The sequence below is a fragment of the Zalophus californianus genome, chromosome 4, assembly GCF_009762305.2.
Source record: "Zalophus californianus isolate mZalCal1 chromosome 4, mZalCal1.pri.v2, whole genome shotgun sequence".
NCBI classification, from domain to species: domain Eukaryota; kingdom Metazoa; phylum Chordata; class Mammalia; order Carnivora; family Otariidae; genus Zalophus; species Zalophus californianus.
This window is the reverse complement of record NC_045598.1, coordinates 24,250,323-24,267,608: the sequence shown is the minus strand read 5'-3', so window position 1 is coordinate 24,267,608 and position 17,286 is coordinate 24,250,323. Positions and strand designations below refer to the sequence as shown.

The window sequence follows — 17,286 nt, the reverse complement described above, 5'->3', positions numbered from 1 at the left end:
CTCCATGCTCAGCATGGAGTCTGCTTGTCCCTCTCCCTCTGCTCCTCACCCCCCTTCCGCTTACGCTCTCTCAATCTCAAATAAAATCTTTTCTTTTTTAGATTTTATTTATTTATTTGACAGAGAGAGACACAGCAAGAGGGGGAACACAAGCAGGGGGAGTGGCAGAGGGAGAAGCAGGCTTCCCTGCAGAGCAGGGAGCCCAATGTGGGGCTCTGACCTGAGCCGAAGGCAGATGCTTAACGACTGAGGCACCCAGGTGCCCCTCAAATAAATAAAATCTTAAAAAAAGACACAACAGGGAAAGATATAGATAGATAGATAGACAGCAGGATAAGAATCAATTATTTTTTTAAAGATTTTATTTATTTATTTGAGAGATAGAGAGCACGAGAGGGAAGAGGGTCAGAGGGAGAAGCAGACTCTCTGCTGAGCAGGGAGCCCGACGTGGGACTCGATCCCGGGACTCGAGGATCATGGCCTGAGCCGAAGGCAGTCGCTTAACCAACTTAAAACTGAGTTGCATTTTGTGGCAATTGGGTGTCTCAGCTGATTAAGTGTCTGCCTTTAGCTCAAGTCATGATCTCAGGGTCCTGGAATCCAGCCCCTTACCAGGCTCCCTGCTCAGTGGGGAGTCTATTTCTCCCTCTGCCTCTCCCCCCAACTCGTGCTTGTTCCCGGATGTGTGCTCTCTCAAATAAATAAATCTGAAAAAAACAAAAACAGAAAAACAAAAAAACTGAGGTGCATTTTGACATGTTAGCTGCCTGGCAGCCAAAACAAAGCAACGAGTGAACACTTACATAATTTTCATTATCCATGATGGTGTTTTGTTTTTTTTTTTAATAACAGATTTTCGAGAGGAATCCTCACTGAGGGCGGAGCCCGCGAGATCATGACCTGAGCTGAAATCAAAGAGTTAGACGCCCAACCAACTGAGCCACCCAGGTATCCCTGTGATGGTGCCTTTCGAAGGACAAAAGTTTTAAATTTTGACTAAGTCCATTTTATCTTTTTCCTGTTTGGTTGCTTGTGCTGATGTTGTATCTAAGAAACTACTGTCTGATCCAAGGTCATTAAGATCTACGGTTTTCTTATTTATTTATTTACTTACTTATTTATTTGACAGAGATATAAAGAGAGAGGGAACACAGGCAGGGGGAGTGGGAGAGAGAGAAGCAGACTTCCTGCCGAGCAGGGAGCCTGATGCGGGGCTCGATCCCAGCACTCTGGGATCACAACCTGAGCTGAAGGCAGACGTTTAACAAATGAGCCACCCAGGCGCCCCTACTCCTGTTTTCTTAAAAGAGTTTTATAGTTTTAGCCCTTTACATTTGTCTTTGATCCACTGAGTTAATTTTGTATAAGGTGGGGGAGGGGGTGAGTATCCAACTTCGTTCTTTTGTAAATGGATACCTATTCTTTTTAGGCATTATATATAATACCTAACACATGAGAATAAAGACAAACCAGTGATCCACATTAAGTCCTTTCTTAATGAATCTATCTTTAATTGCGATGCCTTCAAACTTAATGGTTTTTATGATTAAACCAGTCTATTAAACCAATAAACTGCTGCAGTATACAACAAGTTCCTTTCCTATATCAAGTTTCTTAGTTCTCTGTCTTGCTAGGAGACCTCTGTCAGGCCCCAACGCCGGCAAGGATCATGATGCCCCTGCCAAGAAAATCACAGATCTGTGTCCTCACTGCTAGGTGTGAAGCAGTCTTCTGAGTTCAGCCCAGAATGCTTTCCGAAGTCTCTAGCCAAAGTCTCTAGTCAAAAAGTTTTATCTAAATCCAGAGTAAAAGCCAAGATACCCTTTTGAAAGATCTTTGAAATATCCCCAAATCAATGTCTAACCTCTATGAGGGGATATTCCCAGGGAAAATTCAAATTTGAATGGTAATAATTAAGTAATAATCTGCTTAGCTTTTAAGGCTAAACTCATATAAAACCCCCCTTTTAGTGGTAGGGAGACCAAGGCATAACTTGCAGAAGGACCCAGCTAATTAAATGGGTCTAATCCAGGTTTTCTAAAAGCCAATGCTCTCTCCATTACATATACTTTAAAACAGCCTACTAGCCACAAAGGGACTCCCTTGTTATTTTCTGGAAGGAGTGTCAATGTTCCTTCTACTACCCTACCCATTGCCTGAGTCAATCCCTCAAATGAGGTATGATCCAGTTCTTGCCAGGAATGGGGAATACAAATATTAGATGACAACACTGATAGGAACAGAAGTAGAAAAATGTAGGGACTGGCAAGTGGTTAGGCAATCATCTGAAGGCTGTTTGCCACTTCAAAGAAAAAGCAAAAACAACCATTTGAGTTAATCATCCTTGTTTTAGAAGTGCCCCAACCCACATGCGTGTGTTTGTGTGGAAGGGAGTCACTGGCAGTGGCAGCAATTACACTGATGATATCAAGTTGAGGGAAATATGATGAGCTGAGATAAATGTCATTTAAGTCTGGTGTAGGGCTTGAAAATGTTTTTAAAAAGGTCAACATTATGGGGTGCCTGGGTGGCTCAGTTAAGCATCTGTCTCTTGATTTCAGCTCAGGTCATGATCTCGGGTCGTGAGACTGAGCCTGGCGTTGGGCTCCAGGCTCACTGGGGAGTCAGCTACTCTCCCTCTCCCTCTGGAGCCCCTCCCCCGCTCATACTCTAATAAATAAATAAAATCTTTAAAAATAAAATAATATAGGGGCGCCTGGGTGGCTCAATCGTTAAGCGTCTGCCTTCGGCTCAGGTCATGATCCCAGGGTCCTGGTATCAAGCCCCGCATCGGGCTCCCTGCTCAGCAGGAGGCCTGCTTCTCCCTCTCCCACTCCCCCTGCCTGTGTTCCCTCCCTCGCCGTGTCTCTGTGTCAAATAAATAAATACAATCTTAAAAAAAAAAAAAAAAAAGAACTTCTCATCCCATGGTTATCTTAAAAAATAAATAAATAAAATAGGGGCGCCTGGGTGGCTCAGTCATTAAGCGTCTGCCTTTGGCTCAGGTCATGATCCCAGGGTTCTGGGATCGAGCCCTGCATCAGGCTCCTTGCTAGGCAGGAAGCCTGCTTCTCCCTCTCCCACTCCCCCTGCTTGTGTTCCTGCTCTCACTCTCTCTGTCAAATAAATAAATAAAATCTTAAAAAAAGAAATAAAAATAAAATAAAATAATCTTTTTAAAAAGTTCAACATTATGTAAATGGACAAGGGTTCATCAAGGGTTTGTATTAGAAAGAAATAGGTAGGCTGAAAGAAGGCAGCTGTGCTAGATGGATCACCAAAAGGCATGCTAGAAACAGTGTAGTACTGGTGAAAGGAACTACAAGGCTAGACAATCTGATTTCTGGCCTTGCTATTTAATAAATGTACAAACTTGGTTGTCATTTATCTGTATCTTGATTTTCCTACCCTTACCCTGTCTCATACCACAGAGTTATAATGAAGATAAATGAGAATATACACAAAACTACTTTAGGATTAGGTTTGGTAATAGCTTTTCAAACTTCTGGAATTTCTCCCCTAGCTTCATGACCAGGAAATACTGCAACAAGAAAACAGTACATCAAACAGGTACGACAGCATGAAGCTCTCAGGGTATTATCTGCCAGCCTGTCAGAAATGCTAGTCACAAAGACAATGGGAGAGGCTCTTCTATGGGACAACTGGGTCAGTCCACAACAGGGCCATAATAAGGCTACTGCTATTCTGGCCGATCCTCACAGGCCTGGGCTGAGCAGTGATCACTCTAGGAAACAAAGCTGAATCTATAAACTAGGTGGTTTGGCTAAAAGACCACGTGAAAAAACTGTATCTGCATACATGACTATGTATTCAAAGCTCAAGGTCTGAGTGAAGTATGGCACACCGAGGTACTGGATCAGTCAGATGCTGATGGTTCCAGAGACCAGTTCTCTAATGCTAATTCTCCCACAGATTTACTAGTCCTTTTGGCCTTTGAGTCCATATGTAAGTGCCATGGTCAGACCTAGGCGTCGGAAGTAAGGGGTAGTGAGAAACACAGGACAGTACTAGGATAGCTGTAGTCCAAACTCCAATTTCTCCAACAGAAAATTTCCAACTATCCTTTGTAGACTGTGCAGAATCTGGCAGCTCTCACCTTCTTAGGGACAACCCACTGCCACTGCCACCAGGTGCTACAAGGAACTAAGATGAATTAAAGTAGGGCAATCGGGACGCCTGAGTGGCTCAGTCAGTTAAGCATCTGCCTTTGGCTCAGGTCATGATCCCGGGGTCCTGGGATTGAGTCCCCCAGCGGGCTCCCTGCTCAGTGGGGAGTCTGCTTCTCCCTCTGCCTGCCGTTCCCCCTGCTGTGCTCTGACAAATAAATAAAATCTTTAAAAAAAAATTAAAAAAATAAAGTAGACGAGGAGCTCAACTTCCAATTAGGCCAGCCCCAAAATATTCACTGAACATCTTCCGAGCACTCACACCGTTCAAGGAATCAAGAAAATAGGAGCACCTGGCTGGTTCAGTCGGTAAAAGTGTGCAACTCTTGATCTTGGGGTTGTAAGTTCGAATGCCACATTAGGTGTAGAGTTTACTTAAAATAAAATCTTGGGGCGCCTGGGTGGCTCAGTTGGTTAAGCGTCTGCCTTCGACTTGGGTCATGATCCCAGGGTCAAGCCCCACATTGGGCTCTAGCTCCAAACTGGGCTCCCTGCTCAGCAGGGAGCCTGCTTCTCCCTCTCCCTCTGCTGCTCCCTTGGCTTGTGCTCTGTCAAATAAATAAAATTTTATCAAGACTGATGAATCACTGAACTCTGCCTCTGAAACCAATAATACATTAAATGTTAATTAATTGAACCTGAAATAAATAAAATCTGAAAATATATACGTATGTATATATATATTTTCCAAATAATCATCTCCAAACTGACTCAAATAGACAAGTGATTTATTATTCATTTTATTTTATTTTATTTTATTTTATTTAAAGATTTTATTTATTTATTTGAGAGAGAGAATGAGAGAGAGAGAGGATGAGAGCGGGGAGGGTCAGAGGGAGAAGCAGACTCCCTGCTGAGCAGGGAGCCCGATGCGGGACCCGATCCCAGAACTCCAGGATCATGACCTGAGCCGAAGGCAGTCGCTTAACCAACTGAGCCACCCAGGCGCCCCTTTATTATTCATTTTAAAAAACGTGTGTGCCAGGCACTGTGTAAAGGTTTCTGCCTTTAGGAAGTTTTACAACTTACTTTAGTCTCATAGCATCAAGAATATAAAAGACAATGAATCTAAATGTTCAATGAGTTCAGAAGGTGGGAGTGAGAACTATCTGTCCTAAGTATAAGCTCTACAGGGGTCTTTAGAGGCTAGATGGTTAATATTTCTCTCTCTTTTTTAAAGATTTTATCTATTTATTTGGGAGAGAGCACACTAGAGAGAGAGAAAGAGCAAGAGTGTACAAGCACGAGCGGGGTGGGGGGGGAGCAGTTTCCCACAGGGCAAGGAGCCCAGGACCCTGAGATCATGACCTGAGGCGAAGGCAGACCATTAACCAACTGAGCCACCTAGGTGCCGCACTAGATGGTTAATATTTCTGAAGATAATAGAGGTGGGGAGGGACAACAGTTCACCAGGAGCAAAGATGAGGAGATTAGAAAGCCCAAGGTTGGTTTGAGGAACAATAACAGTTTGGTTAGGTATAAAAACAAAGGTCTAGAGCAAAACGTCCCTGATATATATATACAAAAGAACTGCTGGCCAGTTGGCCTCTATTCTGCAGCACTACGCTGCTCCATCCCTAGTCCTTAACAAGGAGGGTTCTCCATTGTCAGTGTCTGTAGGTTGAATTACAGAAATCTCTCTGATTAGCTCTTTGTTTTAACTTTTAAGTAATCTGAGAAAGGGCTTTTCCAAGAGCCCTTCTGACAAATTAAATGCAGAGATTTCTCTAACCCGTATATATTAATCCAAAAAGAAGCAGCCAATTTTGGGAGGCAGTATTCTGAGGCCCCATATACAAAGGGCCCAAGACAATATGGGGGAGGAGCACCAGACAGAGGCCACACAAAGGGAATCCTTTCTGCCCTCAGAAGGCATGCTGTGGACAGACATCCAGTGTTGTCCCCTCAAATCCTATCAACTCCTTCCAAAATGATGTAGTGAGAAAGAGCACCAATTTGGAAGGCAGGTGGATTGGGCTCCAATCCCAATGGCAGAACCACTACCTTTGAGTCCCTACATCCATTATCTATAAAATGAGCATAATAAACTTTATAGTCCTGTAGGGCTGATGAAGTAATAGGATGGTGTCTAGGGCTTCGGTGCTGAATCAATGATATTTTCTTTTTCTTCTCAGCTCCTACTCTGAAAGGCCTCAATTCCCCATAAGGGCAATTTCTAGGAAGTTAGGGTCAATGAGGACAGCTATATTTTCTTGCTATCATAGGTGGTTTTTCCTTTTCTCCTAACACTGTAGCTTCTTTCTCTCGATCTTTACCCTTCTAGTCCATCTTCACTCCCTCCAAAGCTAGGCTGTAAGAACCAATGAGCCAGCATTTTAAAGAAGGGCCTATTCTTGGGGTGCCTGGGTGGCTCAGTCAGTTGAGCATCCAACTATTGGTTTCTGCTCAGGTAGTGATCTCATGGGTCATGAGATCAGGCTCTGTGTTGGCTCCCCACACAGTGAGGAGTCTGCTTGAAGATTCTCTCCCTCTGCCACTCCCCCCCAGTCTCTCTCTCTCTCTCTCAGATCTTTAAAAAGGGGGGGGGGGTCGACTATTCTCTACCATTTACATCACCCCAAAGCAATTCCAATCATGTCTCATTAGACAATTATTGCTTCTTTGGAAGATGGTGGTAACTTTCAAATCTGCACCTGCAGTCCACACTTAATACCCAAGGGGTTCCTTCCACCGATATCCCAGAAACATCTTTTTTTTTTAAAGTAGGCTCCCTGCCCAGCGTGGAGCCCAATGCAGGACTTGAACTCAAGACCTGAGCTGAGATCAAAAGTCAGACACCTGACAGAAACATCTTTTTAAAAAGCATGTTAAAATTTTTTTAAGTTGTCACCTTTTCCATAAACCTGCTCCTTATACATTTCTTTTAATTCACAATCCACAATCCCTAATTTGAAATTCCGAAACTTTATACACTATAAGGCCTTTCTAAAATCTAAACGATTAAAATTCTGAAATATCTGGCATAAATGGTTTCTTTTAAAGGCATGCATTCTCAATGGGGGAAATACTGCACCCAGAAGGGTAAACCTGGTTTGTGGGGAGTGGGGTGACTTAGATATTACAATGGTATGTGGTGCTCCAAAGCTCAACATTATCGATAAAGTCTTATTTCTCAATATTTAATTTCTCTCAATGGGTTTTCTTGAGTATCACATGAGCAGTACTGACACTGATTTCATGGAAAGCAGACAAGAGGTATGTAAGATCTGTACTCAAAGTTATGGTAAACAGATGGCCACAACTGGGGGACTTTCTCTTGACTGACCACTAGGTCTCAAAGTCATACAAGAAGTGGCCTGTGCATGGGACGCCTGGGTGACTCAGTTCGTTAAGCGACTGCCTTCGGCTCAGGTCATGATCCCAGGGTCCTGGGATCGAGCCCCGTGTCAGGCTCCCTGCTCCGCGAGAAGCCTGCTTCTCCCTCCCGCACTTCCCCAGCTTGTGTTCCCTCTCTATCTAAATAAATAAAAAATCTTAAAAAAAAAAAAAGAACCAACCACTTAAAGAACCTCCTGGTTGGAATCTTCCTGCAGCCTAATTCATCCTCCTATAGCTGTCCAAGTCATATAAATAAATAAATTTGATCATATCACTTCTAAGATTAAAATGGCATTTCACTATCATCAGGATAAAGTCCAAATATCATTCCCCCCATGCTACCAATCCCTTTAGTCTACCAATCTTTTGCTTCTGAAATAATCACTCCCACCCTGCCACTGACAATTCTTTACCCTAGGTCAGATCTCACTAAGCTTAAAAGGCCTTCCCTGATTCCCCTGGGCGAGGGTGGACCCCCTTACTATATGTGTCCACAGCATCCTGGACTGCCTCCAAATATTTACCATTTTTCACTGGTCTCCCAAGTGTGGGACACAAGATTAACTAGGAGGTAGGAAGAAAAACATACGTATATATGCTAATATACTAATATATGTATTAGGAAGGCTTACCTTTGTCGTAGGTGTATATATACATATAAGCTTATTAATACTGACAATGTGGCAATGCTTATCTGTTGTTCACATGGCCAAATTTTCCTGAGGGGAGACTGGAAGTTATACCAAGGTGAGGATACTTGTTCACTCACATTTAAGATACTGCCTCGGGCGCCTGGGTGGCTCAGTTGGTTAAGCGACTGCCTTCAGCTCAGGTCATGATCCTGGAGTTCCAGGATCGAGTCCCGCATCGGGCTCCCTGCTCAGCAGTGAGTCTGCTTCTCCCTCGGACCCTCCCCCCCTCTCATGCTCTCTCTATCTCATTCTCTTCTCTCAAATAAATAAAGTCTTTAAAAAAATAAAAATAAAAAAATAAGATACTGCCTCATAATGTAGTTTGTTTGGGTGCCTAGTTAAGTGGATTTACAAGCTACTTAGTTGTTTTTTTTTGTTTTTTTTAAGATTTTATTTATTTATTTGACAGAGAGAGAGAGAGAGCACAAGTAGGCAGGCAGGCAGGCAGAGGCAGAGGGAGAAGCAGGCTCCCCGCTGAGCAGGGAGCCCGATGTGGGGCTCGATCCCAGGACCCTGGGATCATGACCTGAGCCGAAGGCAGACGCTTAACCGACTGAGCCACCCAGGCGCCCCTACTTAGTTGTTTTTTTTTCAAAGAGTTTATTTATTTGACAGCGAGAGAGAGAGAAGGCACAAGAGGGAGGGGGGTGTAGCATGCACAGGGAAAGGGAGAAGCAAGCTCCTTACTCAGAAGGTGCCCCTCTCTTGTGCACCTTACTCCAAAAATATATTATGCTTAAAAAGAATATCTACTGGGACGCCTGGGTGGCTCAGTTGGTTAAGAGTCTGCCTTCGGTTCAGGTCATGATCCCAGGTCTTGGGATCGAGTTCCGTATCAGGAGCAGGGAGCCTGCTTCTCCCTCTCCCTCTGCCTGCCACTCCCCCTGCTTGTGCTCTCTCTGACAAATAAATAAATATAAAGTCTTAAGAATACCCACTAAATACATAATGCTATCATGATCCGCAAGACTTTAAAAATGTCTGTCGTCATCCTCTTTTTAAAAGATTTATTTTGAGAGAGAGCGTGCGTGTGCGAGCACACATGCGGAGGGGCAGAGGGAGAATCCCAAGTCAACTCCATGCTCAGCAGTCTGATGTGGGGCTCGATCTCATAACCCTGAGATCATAATCTGAGCCAAAACCAAGAATCAGACGTCTAACCCATCACTGCCACCCAGGAGCCCATCTTCATCCTTTTAAAATGTTTTTTTCATACATAAACTAAGAAGAAATATTTTATAAAATACATAGAATATTATTTTCTAATATTTTACAAGACAGGCAGGTCTTGGGCTATATTCGGCTTCAAATATCCAAATACTTGGTTAGCTTAAGGTTTTTAGAATTTTTAAGTTGGCTCCATGCCCAGCATAGAGCCCAATACAGGGCCTTAACTCAGGACGATGAGATTGAGACCCGAGCTGAGATGGAGTCGGAGGCTTAATCTACCGAGCCACTAAGGTGCCCTAAGGTTTTTAGATTTTAAGAGTTAACTTGTAATATTTATAAACGTTTAATCCAATAATATCATGAAAATATGGATTTCCAACTTCAAGGGGAGAGGGACTGTGGAAAGGAATGGAAAATTAGGCAATGCTAGACCTCCAGTCCCCCATGGCATCAATTGGCTAGAGCTGCATAGACCCCATCAAGCTCTGTAGCTGGCCTTCCAGTCTCCATGTGGTTGATTACCCATTAGAATTTAAACTCTGAAATTTCACCAGACAGATTTTTGTCTGTTTTGTTCACCACTGTATTTCCAGGGCCTAGAGCAGAACAGTCCCTGCACATACTAAGTATTCAATAAACATTTGCTAAAACTGAAGAATAACCATTGCCTGCCCGGCACCTAAAAGTGTACTTCTGACAAATTTTCATAATATGTTACTGCCTTCCCCTCAAAGACAAACTATTTAATCTATTAATAGATTAATAGAATAAATAACAATCTATTTAATCTATTTTTAGCATTGGGCCTGAAACATAGTAAGTCCTTTATTTATTCACTAAGTGACTAAAAGCAATTACTGTTAAGTATTTACTACGTGATAATAAACACCATGCTAAAATGGTTTACACGCATTTGCTCACTGAACCCTCCTAACACTCCTTTGAGGTAGATATTATCCCTATTTTAGAGATGAGAACTATAAGGCTGTGGAGATGAAGAACGAATTATATTACAGATTTTTTAAAAGATTTTATTTATTTATTTATTTATTTGAGAGAGAGTGAGAGAACATAAGAGGGGAGAGGGTCAGAGGGAGAGGCCAACTACCTGCTCAGCGGGGAACCCGATGTGGAGCGAGCTTGATCCTGGGACTCCGGGATCATGACCTGAGCTGAAGGCACACCATTAACCTACTGAGCAACCCAGGTGCCCCTATATTACAGATTAAGTAACTGTTAACACAAGAAAAAATATAAAATGGGCTATATGAAAGGCAAGAACAAAGTGCTACAGAATTCAGAGAGCTCACTTCTAGTTTAGAAGGCATAAAGTATTTGAGAGTTCATGAAGGAGGTAGCATTTAAATCAGACCTTGAAAATCAGGCAAGATTTCCACAGAAAAAGATGGGTGGGGAAGGGACTGTTTCTTTCTCACCAGTAATGCTAACATACAAAGGAGGTAGTCTGAGTGGAATGCAGGATATGTAGATAAACCTCTAAATACAGTAAGATTAGTAAAATCATTAGGAAGGCCTTGAATACCATACTGTATGGGTCATGATTTTACCCTGTAGATATTAAATCCCTGAAGTTTCCTAAACTAAGGAGTAGAGTGGTAAGATCAAATGGGTGTTTTAGCAACATTGCTACAGCAAGAATTACAGCAGTGGTACAGGAAGCTATAGAAGAGATCTGGAGGGCTTCTAAAATACCTTTACAATTTATATTTTTTGGTATCTAGTACTTCACTGAATCTTCATTAGTATTAATAAACAGTGTTACCCATATTTTCACTTTTTATTTATCATTTGAGAGAAATCATGAGCACCTGTGTGCAGGGCGGTATGGCAGAGGGAGAAGTCTTAAACTCAGCGTGGAGCCTGATGTGGGGCTTGATCCGACGACCTCAAGATCATGACCTGAGCTGAAATCAAGAGTCGGATGTCCAACCAACTGTGCCACCCAGGCACCCCATCCACATTTTCAGTTTGAGGAGCCTGAGATTCGGTAAGGTTAAAGAGCACAGAATTAATACTCTTTGTGGGTCTCTGCTGTGAGAAAAACCTACACAAAGCAATTTAGAAGTAACATGATCAGAGTCTTCAACAATTGCCAATACAGAAAGGGAAGAAAAGAGTGAGGAACCAAAGATGGATAGATGCCCCAGTGCCTGGACCAATGGTTCTACCATTTACAGAAATGCAGGAAAAGTTGGCCAGGAAAGGGGAGTAAGTTTGATGCTTGGGGGACACAGAGGTGGTGACTGACGATTAGGTGCCTACTCTGCAAGTAGCTGTTATGCACGGGTGGTGGGCAACCCGGGTTGGAGGGAATATAAGAGATGGGCTAAGTTACTTCTTGACCAAGAAGTGTTCTCAGTTAGAAAGGTTTTGTTACTTGCAGCCAAAAACCAAACTAGAGTGGCCTTAAGTATCCTAGTTAAATCAAGAGGTAAGACAGTTCCAAAGTTGCCTAACTCAGTCGCTCAAAAACATCAAGAAAATATCAGATTCTTCCCATCTTCTCTACTCTCACCCTTAGAGCTGACTGCTCTTACTTATAAATTCTGCCTCATGACCCCAGCATTACTAATGCCAATTTTAGAGTCAGAAAAGGGCTCTTTCCTTTCCAGAGGCAGAACACAGCCCTCAATAGCCCATTATGTTGGTGAGAACCATACTACCTGAGTAAGTGGTTCTATTTACTAGCTCTGACCTTTCACAAGTTACTGAACTTCTCTATGCTTCAGTTTCCTCAACTACAAGATGAGAATCTGAGAAGTAAAGGAGTTAATATTATAGTACTTAGTGCCTAGCACATAGCAAGTTCTATTTAAGTGCTGGCTATTATTACAGCTTGCCCATCTCTCTCTCTTCTTTTTTTTGAGGCTCTCATACTTTGGTGATACCCAAGTTAAAACAGAAGAAGCTGGCAAAAAAAAAAAAAATAGTAAAATAAAACCTGGCAAATCTCTTTTAAATAAGGAAGTCTTTGCCAGAAGTCCCCCAGGCTTCCCTTCTTGTCTAATTAGCCAGAGCTGCAACACATACCCAAGCCTAAATCAATCACTGCCTAGGGAGATAGAATTACAATGACTGGTTAATAGTTTATTTAATCAAGTCCTATCCTTGGGGCTGGGGAGGGGCTTGCCAGATTCCTGGTTAGCAAGATGGCAGGAATGGGTGATAAAACAACCAGCGTCTGCCAAAACTTAGTTTTTAAGAGACTGTGGTCTCTGCTAGGGAGGGTCAGAATAAGTAACTTCTAGAGCTGCAAGGATCACCCCCACAGGCTTCTAATGGCAGTGAAATCACTACAAAAGTCTGTTAAAGCTAATGAACTTTGGCACAGGACAAACAGTATAGGATATAGTAGGGCTTGAGTAGAGCACACCTGAGAGGCAGTGAAATACAGCAGGTTCTAGATTCATGGAGGTGTGGTGAGGGCTGTGTTAGTATCCCCAGAACACAAAGGGCCTAGATCACCAGCCTTGGATGAGTCACCTAATCTTCTCAAAGTCTCAGTTTACTCATTTATGAATGGGGATAACCCAAACTACCTTGGATTCCATGTTAGGATTAAATGTATCCTCAGTTTCACTCACACCGTATGTATAAGGATCAACCAAAAAACACGAACACCAATAGCTGGACATTCAGAAAGACCAAATGGGACAGGGAAGAGGTACCTAAAATGGAGTTGGAGAGAAAAAGGGGGCCACCTGACCCTAGACTAATAATCCCCTTCAGGACCCTGCTCAGGCTTTTTTGCTCCATATAATAAGAACTTTCATTTCAAAGTCTACCAGAAAGGGACTAATTTTACTTCACACCTTAACTCTTCTAAAAGGTTTTGTATAGGAAAATGGGTAAGGATCTCACTTCTGGCTCTGCTACTTACTAGCTGTGTTATCTTCTCTGAGGGAGTTTCCCAATCTATAAACTTATTCCACTGAGCTTAATAAACTTAACATTAGCTCCTTCCCTTTGAGACACCAGTGTTTCTAAAATTGAAAGCCAACAGAAAATCTGTAACATAAAAGTCCCCTAAATTTTCCATTGATACATAAAGCTGCAGTTACAAAGATAAGCCCATCAGGCTTGACAGTAGATTCTGGAAACCGGAGTGCTTAAGGGAAAGGAATGCTAGAAGGAAGGTAGAAAAGAATCTGTTCTGATGCCAGTGGAGCCCTTACTAGGTTCTAAACACTGTTATCTTAGTCCTCAAAACATCTTGATAACACTCCCTTTCCCCTTCTTCTACAGATGTGGAAAAGGAAGAATCGGAAAGGAAAATAACATTTATTGTGCACTGTGCTAGATGCTTTCTACTGCATTTGATATTTACATGATTTCTCTGGACGAGAAAGCCAGAAAGTGGCAGGCAGGATTATAATACCAGATCTGATTCTAAAGCCATTGCCTTGCAACTCAAGGGAATAATTTATGGTTCCTCAGGATCACGGTTCTTACAAAACTCAAACCCAGAATCTCATTTAGCTCTCCCCTCCACACACAACAGTTGGGGTGAGCAATTCACTTTGGAGTTTTTCAGTTTCATTCAGACTAAAGATTTCAAAGCGGGCCCACTAGCACAAAAGAACACCTTTACAACTTTGCCTAGGGTTAAAAGCTTTCTTCCCCCCTTTCCAGCCCAACCACTAGGTGGCCAAGCCATAAAGAACTGCAGCTATACACTAGGGCTCTGGAGGGATCACCCTGGTTTAGCCACTGACTGTGTGACCTTGGATAAGTTACTTTACCTCTAAGTCTCAGTTTCCTTACATGTAAATTGGGATAACAGTTGTATCTGTCTCATTAGATTGTGCATATTAAGTAAAACGTGACATGTAAAGCCGTCAGAACAATGCCCACGCGTAGGAAGAGCTTAACAAGATGCATAGTTTTTAATGCTTAAGAGGAAATAGCTCTTCAGTGATGGCTCTGTCGCTAAGTCCAAAGACTTAGCCAAGCCATCGGATTCTCTCTGAGCACAGGCCTTGCCAGCCAGAGTCCCTTCAGAGAGAGCAACAGGTCGCTCCTTTTCTCCTAACCAAGGCCAGGCCCACACCTGAAATCCCCCATCTACTACATACGGCCCCAAGGTCTTGGCCTACGGTTTTCTACTACTAGGCTGTCACTCTGAGTCCAACCGAACCACCCCATTTCCGCCCGTGGCTCGGGAAGTTCTGCCGGCCTTCAGCGGCCCGGGCTGCTTACGGCATGGCTGCCCCTGGTTACGGGCCTGGAGCCGGCAAGCTTGGCGTTCCCTCACCAGAGGACTCTACTCGCGACGTAGGCAGGATCTCCCTTGAGTTCAGAGGAGACCCCGAATCCACTCAAGATGCGCGTCGGTCAAACACACGCCTGGAGAGGGCTCCCTCAACGCCGCCCTGGCCTGCCGCCGGGAGCCCGTCCCCCCAGCCCCGGTCTCGGCGCAGTCCGGAGGAGCGGCCCCTTTCCAGCCCCCGGGAACGCGTGGGCTCCAGCCCTGGGCCACCACGTGGGGGCTCCAGGCGTGGCAAGGTGCTCCCGGAACCAGCCCCCGAAGACTGCTCCCGCAAGGGCCCTAGCCCGGCCCCAAACTGGCCTGAGCGGCTCCCCCGGCCTGGCTTCTCCCCTCAGACCTATTTGGAGGGGCCTCAGACATCTTCTGCAGACCGAAGACAGGCTCCCACTAGACCCCAAGCCCCAGGACTGCCTCAGCTCGAGGCTTGCCTGGCGTCCTTACTCACCCATCGCGGCTCCGCTCGCTCCTACTTGGCGGCGGCAGCTTCAGCGGTAGCTTCAGCAGACAATATGGCGGATCTGCAGGACGGCAGGCCGAAACGGACAAACAACTTAACATTCAACCCGGGGAAGAAACGCGCTCTCCGCCCCGCAGCCTAGTTTACAGGGAGGAGCGCATTTAAAGAGACCGCAGCTACTAAAGGTGGGGAATAGGGGTGGACTAGAAGAGCAGTGAAGAGAGACTGGGGCGGGGGGGGGGGGGGGGGGGGGGGGGGGGCGGCGGGGAAATACTTACTAAAGAAAGTCGAGTGTGCTTAGGAATTCTCAGCTTTTTCTGCTCCTATTTCCTCTTTTATACTGAGGTCTCCTCCCCTAGCAAATTTTTCTCCTTTCGTAGTTAAAGCCAATCATAGACCCTGAGCTGGATATGAATAAGGAATCCTCTGGAGAGGGGGAAGAGAAGGATGTGGAGATAAGGAAATAAAGAAGCTAAGAGTCAACCCGATTACAACCTTATTGGGAGATAAGTGGAAAAATAATGAGACTGGTGCAGGGCTTTATAGTTGACCGACAGATTTCGTCCCCCACCTCCACCCCTAGCAAGCTGAGGGCAGGGGTAGGTTCTGTACGTTTATCACATCTCCAGCACCTTGCACAGGATTTGGCACATGGTGTGTGCTCCATAAATGTTTACTGAATAAGCAACAAATGAATAGGCCTGTGACTTCCACAAAGTGAGGGATGATCTCCCTTTTTTAGGATGAGGAAATTGAGGCTAAGCGTTCATGTGCCTTTTGTAATCATGGAATTTATGATTGGTACACATCAGACCTCCCTTTTTGCATAATGACAGGCCAGTCCTGGTCCCCCGCCTCAACAAACAGGAGAAGGGTATGTCTTCAAGTCACCAGTCAAACAGGGAATTGTCTTTTAGAAGCTGAATGAGGGACCTGGGTTTCCAGGTTCTGTTGCAACAAATTGCCTCCTCTAGTTGTGTGTCTGGCCTGTGCCTGGCCCATTAAGGGAAACAACTCAAAAAGCCACCTCTGGAACTCAGGGTCAGGAAAGGCAGCATTATCTTTCTCTCCCTACTGCCTCTGCTCAAGATCAGACTTATTTTCTCCTGGTCTATTTTGCCTGCTCCTCAGTGGTCTCCCGCCTCCAGGCTCCCCAATTGCACCGTCTCTGTAAAGCAGAGACCTTGTCAGGTTGTTCCTCTGCTTAGCAAATTCTGTCTGCCCTTAGGTAATGCCCAAACATTGCAATCTGACACACAGGCTGGTCCTTATTCACTTCTTGGGCTACCTCCCCACCAGGCAACCCAGGCTCCATCCATATTCGGGGAACCCCCTTTCCCCAAGTATGCTATCTTCTTTTCTGCCTTTGCATATGCCATTTACTCTGCTTGGAATTCAATGCCTTCCCTTCCCCCTTGACCATGGGGTGAACAAATTCACTTTCAAGACCCAATTCAACTTTCCCCTTCCTGAAAAACTCTTCTTTCCAGACTGGGTATCTGTCCTCTCTGCTCCCCAGGGCCCTGGACACACATTTTCCTCAGCTAAAACATAGCATCCTAATTTGCTCACAAGTTCTCTCTCCTGGTTGTCTAAGGGACAGCATCTTCCTCATCTTTGCATCTGTCCCATGCCCAGCATGATGCCTTCCTCACCAGAGACACCAAAAACTTTTGTTGCAGTGTCTCCCATACACCACCACAGACTCATCTGCATATCCTGTGGCCAACAAGGGCTCAGCGAACACAGGCAGAGCAGATGAGTGGCTAGGACTGTCCTTTTCTCCCAGCCTAAGCCCTCCAGCCTGTCTTATAGGAGCCAGGGGGCTCTCCAAGCAGCTTTGTTTCCACTCTAGCACTTGGCCTCGCTTACACTCTCTCCCTCGCCTAGAGCCATTGGTCCTTCCTGATCCATCACCTCCCTGCAGACCCACCCCATCCCCACCCTATGTTCCTTATCCTTCCTGCTCTAGGAACCATTCTGCTTACCCTCCCCAAATATACCAGGATGTTCCAAATCTCTGTGCTATTCTGTATGTCCTTTCCTCTGCTTGAAGTGCCTTTCCCTCATTTTGTCCACCTAGGTAGTGGCTGACAACTCAGACTATCCCCGCCTCCAAGAAGTCCAGAGAGCATTAAACATTCTCTCCTG

At 44.5% G+C, this 17,286-nt stretch overlaps 1 protein-coding gene across 2 annotated transcripts in view; it reads right to left on the bottom strand.

Annotated features, from left to right (window-relative positions):
- KPNA6 (karyopherin subunit alpha 6) overlaps positions 1-15,926 on the bottom strand; it is a 57,684-nt gene extending 41,758 nt beyond the window's left edge. Inside the window, exons 1-2 of one of the 2 annotated variants that reach the window (XM_027598252.2) lie at positions 15,414-15,926; positions 15,124-15,196 (exon numbers count right to left, since the gene is read on the bottom strand). In XM_027598252.2, coding sequence (XP_027454053.1) covers positions 15,124-15,127 — 4 coding nt within the window. In that variant the 5' untranslated portion in view covers positions 15,128-15,196; positions 15,414-15,926. Of the gene's footprint in view, positions 1-15,123; positions 15,252-15,413 lie in introns of those variants that run through there. The other variant, XM_027598208.2, reaches the window with a different exon arrangement.
- Between the last annotated feature and the right edge of the window lie 1,360 nt (positions 15,927-17,286).